This window comes from Giraffa tippelskirchi, chromosome 4 (assembly GCF_054371585.1).
Source record: "Giraffa tippelskirchi isolate mGirTip1 chromosome 4, T2T-mGirTip1v1.2.pri, whole genome shotgun sequence".
NCBI classification, from domain to species: Eukaryota; Metazoa; Chordata; class Mammalia; order Artiodactyla; family Giraffidae; genus Giraffa; species Giraffa tippelskirchi.
In genome coordinates, this window is record NC_137278.1 from 99,116,613 (window position 1) to 99,127,441 (window position 10,829).

A 10,829-nucleotide genomic window follows, 5' to 3' on the forward strand; every position below is an offset into this window, starting at 1 on the left:
GCAGGGAAGTTCCTCCAGTACAGGTTATTACAAGATATCGAATATAGTTCCCTGTGCTGATGCTTTTGAACTGTGGTGCTGGAGAAGACTCTTGAGAGTCCCTTGGACAGCAACGAGATCCAACCAGTCAATCCTAAAGGAAATCAGTCCTGAATATTCATTGGAAGGAATGATGCTGAAGCTGAAACTCCAATACTTTGGCCACCTGATGTGAAAAACTGACCCACTGGAAAAGACCCTTATGCTGGGAAAGATTGAGGGCAGGAAGAGAAAGGGCCAACAGAGGATGAGATGGTTGGATGGCATCACTGACTCAATGGACATGAGTTTGAGCAAGCTCAGGGAGTTGGTGATGGACACGGAGGCCTGGTGTGCTGCAGACCATGGGGTCGCCAAGAGTCGGACACAACTGACTGTACTGACTGACTGTGCTGTATAGTAGGACCTTGTGGTTTATCTGTCCTAAATATACCAGTCTGCATCTGCTAACCCCAGACTCTCAATCCATCCCTCCTCCTCGGCAACCACAAGCTTGTTCTCTAGGAGACTTTCTTCTTGATGCATCCATAGCGTCCCGTGACAGGACACATGCATGGGGACAGATGCCAGCCCTCTCAGCCACCTGTGGGCCACTTCTGAGTCTGCCTTGCTGAGGGCTGGCTGCCCGCGGGGACTCTTTCCTCACTGGCTCCTCCCTGCCCTCCCCACTGGGCCATCTTCGCAGAGCGTGGAGCCACTGTCCTCGCCTGGCAGGAGCCTGTGGGGGTGGCCCCCACGCGGCTCAGGCAGGGGCCTGGCACCGGAAGCCTGATGTCACCATGACTCACAGGCTCGCTCTGGCATGCTGGGGGTGGCTGTCACTTGTCACTCTCACCTTCATACCTGCTCTGGCCTAAGGGTTGTAGTCACACCCTTCGTTTCTTCCTCTCTCCCCAGGGGCATCTACTGGGGGTGTGGGTTTGGAAGGACGAAGGAAAACACCACCACCACAAAACGCAACAACACAGAGCAAACACAGGGCTTTGTGCGCCTATGGAAGGGAAACCTCTCTGCAGAGGAGGGGTGGAGGCGGAGGGGAGCTAGGTCGATGCGCTGGCCTGGGCAGGGGAAGACGGGGAACCCCAAAGGCAGGAGGCTAGTGACACATAAAGAGCCGTCAAAGTAGATGGTTACAAACAAGAATGACATTGGATCATCACTTGTTCCGGTTGGGGATTTTAATCAAAGAAAACTGAGCCCCAAACCTGCTTGATAGTGTCTGCTCTGTAACAGCCAGGCCAGGAAAACAAACCCCCCTAAAACCTCTGACTATGGCACCCATCGTACCCCCCCCGTCCTGGCCCCTGCTGTCCCCTTACCAGCTAGTGAAGAGGGCCGGGGTCTTCCCTCCAGGACCTGTAGTCTGTGCAGGAGCCAGTGTGACCGAGACCCCTCTTCACCCTGTTCTCCACCCATATGTCCAGAGCCCCGCCTCCTCTCTGCCAGGCACGGTGGTCCTGGAGGGGGTGGCAGGTGGGAGAGAGCCCTCCCAGGGCCATGACTCACCCAGGGTGGGGGGGCCTTTAGTCAGAGCAGAAGTGGGGGTGGGACGTGGGTTCCTGAGCTCAGACTGTCACCCCTTCGGGGGTGGGGGTTTCCCTAGTTTGGGAATAGAAGAAAGGGGGCAAGGCGAGCCCTTCCCTCGTGGCTAAGTCAGGCCTACTTGAATATGTGTTCCAGAGCTGAAAGAGGGACAGCCCCAAACACAGAGGCATTAGCGGGGGACATGCATGTAGTCACCTCGGGCAGAAGTCACTGGTTCTGACCAGAGGGCTGGGCAGGGCCCCCCAAACTTCACCAACAGGCTCCCACTCCCGAGCTCACATGGGGCCTCCCGGCATGGCTCGCGCCCTTCACCCAGGAGGGGAGGATGCTCAGCCCGGCACAGGAGTCCCAGAGCCCCTGTGTGGCTGAGCTGAATTTCACTTCTGAGCCAGAACCCCAGCTGGCCAGTCCTGTCTGCTTCTTCCCCTGGAGCTGGAAGTCCATGGCTCCCAGCAGAGCAGGTGACGCCAGCCCACGGATCAGCAAGATGGGACCTGACTATCCTTCTATGTGCTCTGTAATTTGCTCCCGGAGTCAGCCATTAAATCATTCACCAGGCTGATGCCAAGGATAAGCGCCCGTATCAGCTGCTGGGATCTGTGGCCCAGACTCCTTGGCTCTGTTGTGGGCTTTGCCACCTCAGCCTCTGGACTGGCCTGGGAGGGAGGGACGGAGCACTGAGGGTGTCTGGGCCGTGGCACAGCCTCGGAGCCTTCGGACCAGCGTGGGTGAGCAGTTGGTCTATTATAAGCTCTCATCTTACAGGTGGGAACACTGAGGCCCGAGAAGGTGACCTGCCCCAGGAATCTTTGGAGTCCTTGAGGCTCTTCTCCCCTGCATTCCCCTGCCTCGCAGCACACAAGCTACCAGTTCTGTCTCCAGCATTGCAGAACAGATGTGATGAACGCACAGACACATCAACACATCACTGGGAAGAGTTCAGAGTTAACCAGCCAAGTGGAGGGCTTTGGGGGCCACAATGGGGCCTGGTGGTAGTCCTCCGAGACAGTTTAGACATAGGGGTCTCCAGCAGGACTGGAAGGGTCTTACCAAGGGCACAGAGTAGTCACAGAGGGCCTAAGTGGGGACCTGGGGAGTGGGTTCTGAAATCCCATGCAGCTGGGGTGGGGGTGGGGGCAGCTTCCACTGCAGAGCATTGTCCCCACACACTTGAATGTCTCTGCTTCTGTGGAGTTCAGCTGCCAACATTACTGGCCCCAGTCCAGGGGCCCAGACCCCCACGCACACCTGGGGCTCACCACATCCGGCCCGAAGGCTGGCAGATGAGGTGGGGGTGGGCAGGATGTGGACTAAAGGGCTCCCCAGTCTTACTGCTCCTGGCCCTGCTCAAGTCCAGTGCTGGGTCCCTGCTGCCCAGGGGAATCTGCCGCCGGCCTCTGGAGGGCTCTGAGGGGGAGTGATGGGGCGGGGGAGGCAGATTCAGGTAGCTCTTCTTCTTCCCCTTGGAGAGGCTCCTGAAATTCCCACAGGCCCAGGGACAGCCCAGCAGCGTCAGCTGAGTTCCCCTTCAGGGCCCGCCTGCGACTTGGGGAAGTGCTTCACCCTGAGCCCTGGGGTTTCCCTGAGTTCCACGGGAGCAAGCCTCACTCCACTAATAACTGGAAGGTCATCACAGGTCCCCTGCCCGCCACACGGCGCAGTCCAGGGGTCCTCCTCAGGCCACTGCTCTGGGTCTTGGGCTCAGAAGATGACCTTCTGGTCTCGGTTGGCCTCTGAGTGGCAGCAGTGCTGGTCTCAGCCGTGAAGTGGGTGGGGGGTGTGGGGGTGTGGGTACAAAGCTCCTCCTGCCCAGGGTCTCTATGAAGAAGAGAAAAGGTACAACAAAGCATGACCCCCCACCACCAATGTGGAAATCATCCTTGGTAACAGCGTGTTTAATGGCTCAGCAGTGTCTGGCTCTGTGACCCCATGGACTGTAGCCCGCCAGGCTCCTCTGCCCATACCCTTTTCCAGGCAAGAATACTGGAGTGGGTTGCCATTTCCTCCTCCAGGGGATCTTCCCGACCCAGGGACTGAACCCGTGTCTCTTGTGTCTCCTGCATTGTAGGCGGATTCTGTACCCACCGAGCCATCACAGAAGTCAATTTTTGTAGTAACAGATTCCTAGGAGTGGGGAGGCTCTGGGAAGGAAAGGGAACAGGGAAATGGGAGAGGAAGCCAGTCAAGGGGCATCAAGGCCCTGAGGTGCGGCCCAGGGGTGGGAGCTCTCAGAAAGAACCCTGGGGCGCAAAGGTGGGAGGTGGGTATTTGGGCAAACACCTTCCCTGCAGAGCTGGTCCCCGGCTTCCTCTACCAGCGCATCCCTCCCCCCGAGCCTGCCCCAGTCCCGGGCCCGCCCCTCCTGCGCACCGCGTGAGACCGCGGGGGCGGCACCGGCGCCTTCCTGCTTTGCCCTTGTTTGGTGACCGGGGAGGCCGGCCCACGGCTACTTAAACCGCGGCGCTGGAAAGGGTGCCAGGAACAGACGGCTGGGGCAGTGCGGCCGTCGCGAGAGCCCGGCGAGCGCGCGCAGGGACAGGGGGAAGGAGAGGAAGAGGAGCGGGAAGAGGGGAAAGAAGGCTTCCAGGGGCTAACATGGGGCTGGAGGCGGCGCGAGAGCTGGACTGCGCGGCGCTGGGCGCGCTGCTGAGGGAACCTCGGGAGGCTGAGCGCACGCTGGTGCTCGACTGCCGCCCCTTCCTGGCCTTCTGCCGCCGCCACGTGCGCGCCGCGCGCCCTGTCCCCTGGAACGCGCTGCTGCGCCGGCGCACGCGGGGCCCGCCCGCCACCGCCCTCGCCTGCCTGATGCCAGACCGCGCGCTGCGGGCGCGCCTGGCCCGCGGGGAGCTGGCGCGGGCCGTGGTGCTGGACGAGGGCAGCGCCTCGGTGGCCGACGTGCCGCCTGACGGCCCGGCCCACGCGCTGCTCGCCGCGCTCCTGCACGAGACCTGCGCGGGACCCACCGCCGTGTGCTTCCTGCCAGGTGAGCGCCGGCTGGCCGGCCGGCCCGCACCCCCCCACCCCCCCCCCCCCCCGCTCGCGTCCCCTGCCCGCGGACGTCCGGTGTCCGGCCCCAGGCAAGCCTTCCCGGCTAACCGTGTCTTGCTCCTCCCTTGCAGGAGGGTTCGATCGCTTTCAAGCCTGCTGCCCCGATCTGTGCTCTGAGTCCCCGGTCCCCGCGATGACGCCTGACAACACCCACAAGAACCACTCCGACTCCAGGGCTCCCTCTTATGACCAGGTGAGTTGAGATAAGGGCTCCTTGTCAGTGTCCCACCCACCCCACGGTGCAGGGTAGTCTGCCATTTGTGGATGCAGGAGTGTGCCCATGTCCACAGTCACCTAGTCACCTTGTCCACACACAGTCACCTGTGTGTGTGTCTTTGGCCTCAAATGTCCGTGTCCACAGCCCCGTAGGCGGGGTGTGTGGGTGTGTCTCTGTTCTCAAATGGTACTACAACTTTGGTGTGCCTGGGCAGGGGTTGCTGGTGGGCACCACTGTGAGTCTGGGTATGTCCTGTGAGCAGCGTAATTTGAGGGGTTTGAGAGGAAAGAGTGTATCTGTGGGTGTGTATCCCTGTGTGTCCTCCCCGTATTCCGAGTCTGATCCCTGACGAGTGATCCCTAGCTAAGAGCTCCTCTGGCCCGGGCCAGTCTGCCCTGTCTCTGCCCACCTGGAAGGCGTGAAGCCCTGTGGGCAGGGCTGAGGCCTCATCACTGCCCCTTCTCCCTGTCCAGGGCGGCCCAGTGGAGATCTTGCCCTATCTATACCTGGGCAGCTGCAGCCACTCGTCAGACCTGCAGGGGCTGCGGGCTTGTGGCATCACCGCTGTGCTCAACGTCTCGGCCAGCTGCCCCAACCACTTTGAGGGCCTTCTGCGCTACAAGAGCATCCCTGTGGAGGACAATCAGATGGTGGAGATCAGCGCCTGGTTCCCGGAGGCCATTGGCTTCATTGGTAAGAGGCGGGCCACAGCCCTGGGGCCTGTCGGGGCTCCGGGGAGGAGGCAGGGCATCCGTCTGCTACTCTGCCCACCTTCCGGTCATCCTCTGACCTCGTTTCCCCTCTCCCCATTTCCCTTGCAGACTCAGTGAAGAACAGTGGGGGCCGCGTGCTGGTGCACTGCCAGGCGGGCATCTCGCGCTCTGCCACCATCTGCCTGGCATACCTGATACAGAGTCGCCGTGTGCGGCTGGATGAGGCCTTTGACTTTGTGAAGCAACGCCGGGGAGTCATATCGCCCAACTTCAGTTTCATGGGGCAGCTGCTGCAGTTTGAGACTCAGGTGCTCTGTCACTGAGGCTGGGCCCCACCATGCTGACCCCACTACGGCGGAGGCACACAAAGCTGTCTGATTTCTGGGGACAGCTGGGGCCCCAGTTCACCACTGTCCCTCCCACCTCAGGGACAGCTGGCCCTTTGGAGTCTGAGAAGCCTCCAGGTGGGGTCACTGGAAACACGCGGATGCTGGACATTCTCATCTGGTGCTCTTCTGCTAGGGAGTTGAGGGCAGCCCTCAGCCTCATCCGGGAAGGAGATTGGAGGGCAAGTCTGCTTCCCTCCTCCCCCGTCCTCTGCCAGAAACTAACAGGACTCTACACCCTCGACTCCCACTGGTCCCACCACCCCGTTGGAGCTCTTGGCAGCCTGAGGGCTTTAGGGAACAAGCTGTGACAACCAGCGCCCCTTTCTAGGGGGTGGTCCACCCCGGGGCCTGGAGCCTGAGCCCTGTACCGGGGCTCAGGGAAATGACGCCGATGCTGTGTCTGAACTTCTTGCTTGCGTGTGTGCGTGAGCGTTTCACGCCTGTATTGGCGCTGGAAAGTTATTTGTGTTCAACTGACATTTAACACTCCCTCCTCCACTTCCTCCCAGCCCTGTGGGCAGCGGGGAGGGTGGGGGAGGTTTGGAAACTTAGCACTTTATATTTATACGGAACATTGAGGATGCGTCAATAAAATATTGTTTTGTTTAAGAAACAACTTAAGCGTCTGGTCTCAAGTCAACGCCTGGGGAAGTGCTCAAAGCTGTTTATTAGTCAGACCTCACCTTCCGTTGTGTGGCCGAGTCTGGGAAATGAAAGGAGGAAGATGCAGGGGTGACCTCACCTCCCAGGCTGGTCCTCCCCCTGTTGGTGCCCTTTTCCAGGCAGAGCCAAAAGCGGGGATTTCTGGGAGGCTGGCTCCAGCCTTATTCCAGTTATCAGCGTTGATCTTGGGAGGAGACTGTGTACCATTGAGAGCTGGACTCAGGTCTGCCCTGGTCAGACCCCACTTGCGTTTTGAAGTGTGTGGGTGGATGTGTGTATGCAGCCATGTGTGTGCTTCTTCCTATGGGTATGGTTGTCTATTTGTGACCTGCACATACCTATGTGTCACAGATGTTCCTACCTGCCGGCGTGTGTCTGTGTGTGCCTGTGTGTGTGGTTCCCCTGGGCTGGTATATCATGTCCCTGTACTGGGGCAGTGCTGCTCTCACCTCTTTTGTTTTTTTAGTTCATAAAATTGCATACCTAAAAAAATTATAAATTTATTTGACTGTGCTGGGTCCCAGCTGTGGCGCTCGGGACCATGGATCCTCACTGCGGTATGTGGGATCCCCAGTTGTGTCATGCATGTGTGCGTGCATGGTAAGTCGCTTCAGTTGTGTCCGACGCCATGGCCTGTAGCCCACCGGCTCCCCTGTCCATGGGATTCTTCAGGCAAGAATACTGGAGTGGGTTGCCATTTCCTCTTCCAGGGGATCTTCCTGACCAGGGATGGAACCCACGTCTCTTGCACCTCCTGCATTGGGAGGTGGCTCCTTTTACTGCTAGTGCCACCTGGGGAGCCCCAGTTGTGACATGCGAGATCTTTAGTTGCAGTGTGTGAACTCACAGTTGTGGCATGATTGAACCCAGGCCGCCTGCATTGGGATCGCGGAGTCTTAGCCTCTGGACCACCAGGGAAGTCCCTCAGCTCTTATTCCACATCCCTGGGCTGGGTCCCCTGGCCTCAGAATGCCTGTAGCTGCCAGGGCTCATGGCAGCCCCTGACCCAGAACTCATTCCCATCCCCAGAAAGCATGTGGCCTGATGTCTGGTGGGGAGGACAGGTGAGCTGGGGTGGGCTGCGTTGCTCTTCACACCCGTCAACTAGTGTGTCTTCACTGAGCATGAGTTATGTGCCCAGAGTGGACTGCATGTCTGGGGAGACATGAGGCCTGGGCCCAGCCAGAAGCAGAGGGTGCTGGAAAGGGGGTGCTGTGGTTTTCCAGAGAGCAGGGGTACAGAGGCCCTGGGGGACAGCTCAGTGAGCAGCGGTCCTGCCTCCACGCTGATCCATCTGGCTAACTCTATTTTGTCCTTCCAAACTCAGCACAGGGTCACCTCTGCAGTATGCTGAGTTTTATTCCGAGTGTTCCGACTGTCTGGCAGGATACACCTGAGGAGGGCAGTGTAGTTTGACAGTTAGGGGCCTGATTTGGCTTACCTCTCTGTAGTTTAGTTTCCTGGTCTGTAACATGGGGTTTTGTCATTGGCCCCCACCGAGTAGGGTGGTACTGAGAATTAGAGAGTCAATTCAAGTAAAGGCTTAGCTCAGGACCTGCACACAGTAGGTGCTCAGGAAATGTTAGCTTCTGAAGACCCCAGAAGGGAAGGTGTTCAAGTGTGTAGCTGTGCACCTCAGCCAGCCCGGATGCTCTTGAGGGCAGGGCCTGTGGTCTGCTCAGCCCTGTGCTCAGACCGAATGAACACCGCCCGCCCCCGCTCCGCGGGACCCCCTCCCCTGGGACACTGTGCCCTCTGCTCTAGGGCTGGGGGAGGTGCTCCCCCGTGAGGACTGAGCAGAGCTAGGGGTTGTTTGCAGGGATTTTGCAGGCTCCGATTAGGTCTGTTGGTTCTGTCTACACAACCCCCACACACAGCTCGAGGTGGATGGGGGGCATCTGGGGCCCTGAGTCATCTGGGCCTTCCCAACCCCCAGCTCCTTCTCACTCTCAGCAGGACAGCAGGCTGAGGCCCCTGCTTACTCTGCCGTCACCCAGCTCCATCCCACCCTCTCTCTACCTCACCCCACCTCCCTCTACCCTCCCCTCCCTGTTCTTAAGTTTGCCTTTCAAGAAAACTGCATTTCTTTCCCTTCTTTTCTTTTTTTTAAAGGGACTTTGCAGATAAGATTCTTTTAAAAAATATTTATTATTTTTGGCTGTGCTGAGTCTTCATTGCTGTGCAGGATTTTCTTTAGTTGCAGCAAGCGGGGGCTACTCCCCAGTTGCGGTGTGCAGGCTTCTCATTGTGGTGGCTTCTCTTGCTGAGGAGCACAGGCTCTAGGGTGAGTGGGCTTCAGGAGCTGTGGCACGGGGCTCAGTAGTTGTGACTCCCGGGCTCTTGAGCACAAGTTTAGTTGCTCAGCAGCAAGTGGGATCTTCCCGGACCAGGGATCAAACCCCTGTCTTCTGCATTGGCAGGCGGATTCTTTACCACTGAGCCATCAGAGAAGCCTCTTCCTTCTTTCCTTTTCCTTCTTTTCTCCCTCCCTTCCTTCCTTCAATTTGTGAAAAAATTTTCAATTGTGGTAAAAATATGTAACAAAATGTACCATCTTTACTATTTTTAAGTGTGCACTTTAATTATGTTGAGAGTGTTCATTCACATTATTATGAAACAGATCTCCAGAACTTTTTTGTCTTGCAAAACTGAAACGCTGTACCCATCAAACAATTCCCCATTCCCTGCTCCTTCAGCTTCTGGCAACCGCTATCCTGCCATCTGCCTCTGAGTCTGACTCCTCCAGAAACACCCCGAAAGTGGAACCATACACCATTCGTCCTGTTGTGATTGGCTTATTTCACTTAGCACAATGCCCTCAAGGCAAGCTGCATTTTCTCAAACTACGAATCTGTTTCTCTTATGGTTATCTTACTGAGCACTCATCCGAAGTGGTCAGCTCCATCCCTATACTGTTAACCATGGACAGAGGAGCCTGGTGGGCTGCAGTCCATAGGGTCGCACAGAGTCAGACATGACTGAAGCAGTTGGGCACCTGTCTTCATCATGTTCTCCCCATGATTTCTTTTTAAAGATTTTTTTGATGTGGACCATTTTTAAAGCCTTTACTGAATTTGTTACAATACTGCATCTGTTTTATGTTTTATTTCTTTGGACAGGAGGCATGTGAGATCTTAGTTCCTTGACCTGGCCTTGAACCCATAACCTCTGCCTTGGAAGATGAAGTCTTAACCACTGGACTGCCACAGAAGTCCCTCTGCCCATAATTCTGACTCCTGCCTTTTGAGAAACGCTGGATTCCAGGGAGGGCAGGATGCCAAGCCACCTTGGCTCTGTCACTTCCGTTTACTGGGCGTTGGTGGGGAGGATGTCCCCAAATACTTCACCTCCAGGATTTAAATCCAGGTTGTCCCTTAGTGACCAAGCTCTGAGGATGGGCCTTTTGAGAGGCCAAGGGGGGTATGGAGAAGGGGGAATATGGTTAAGGAGCTTTAATTCTTGAAATGGGGATAAATGTTGATTTTGCAAGGCTATTGTGAGGGTGACAGAGGCAGTGTCCTTGCGAGGGTCTAGCTATCCAGAAGTTCCACTTTTCCACAAATTAGGCTCCTCTGAGGGTGCTGTTGATCCCAGTGTTCAGTTTAGGAGTTTCATTTCTCCCTGCTTGTGTGATTGTTTACTATTTTGCACGTCTATGGGATTTCCCAGGTGAGAATACTGGAGAGGGTTGCTGTTGCCTTCTCCAGGGGATCTTCCCAACTCGGGGATCAAACCCAGGTCTCTTGAATTGGCAGGTGGATTCTTTACAGTCTGAGCCACCAGAGAAGCCCGTATACCATAATAAAAGCTTATAAAAACGTAGTGATTTTTTTCTCCTTCCACAGTCAGACTGGGGGTGCCTCAGGATCTCAGGTAGTGCTCCTCACGTCTGAGCACAGGGCAGGGACAGGAAAGGGGTCTCCCCAGATTGGAGGGTGAAGCTCCACCCTGTGCTGGCTGCCTCTCACCTTTCTGCAATGTTTCTCTGCCCTCTGGTGGTGGGAGGGAACCTGAGAAGTACACCCCCAAGCGGGACACCTGCAGGGTGCCTTGTGCGTGGCTTCTTCCAGTAGTCCCCAACCTTTCTGGCATCAGAGACCTGTTTCGTGAAAGACAACTTTCCCATGGATGGGGGTGGGAGGACAGTTTCGGGATGATTCAAGCATGTTACATTCATTGTGCACTTTACTTCTATTATTACCCCATCAGCTCCTC

The 10,829-nt window shown here is 56.9% G+C and overlaps 1 protein-coding gene across 1 annotated transcript; it reads left to right on the top strand.

Annotated features, from left to right (window-relative positions):
- The first annotated feature begins 4,061 nt into the window (after positions 1-4,061).
- On the top strand, positions 4,062-6,567 carry DUSP2 (dual specificity phosphatase 2). The gene is made up of 4 exons (XM_081484748.1): positions 4,062-4,567; positions 4,704-4,825; positions 5,323-5,542; positions 5,671-6,567. Exons 1-4 carry the CDS (start codon positions 4,180-4,182, stop codon positions 5,883-5,885), a joined length of 945 nt encoding a protein of 314 aa, XP_081340874.1. The 5' UTR covers positions 4,062-4,179; the 3' UTR covers positions 5,886-6,567.
- The last annotated feature ends 4,262 nt before the right edge of the window (positions 6,568-10,829 follow it).

Excerpts from the sequence above, each read along its gene's own strand:
- DUSP2 (XM_081484748.1), top strand. The coding sequence starts at position 4,180 with ATGGGGCTGGAGGCGGCGCGAGAGCTGGACTGCGCGGCGCTGGGCGCG. Across the intron at positions 4,826-5,322 it reads GGGCTCCCTCTTATGACCAG|GGCGGCCCAGTGGAGATCTT; the intron begins GTGAGTTGAGAT and ends CTCCCTGTCCAG. Across the intron at positions 5,543-5,670 it reads GGAGGCCATTGGCTTCATTG|ACTCAGTGAAGAACAGTGGG; the intron begins GTAAGAGGCGGG and ends TTTCCCTTGCAG.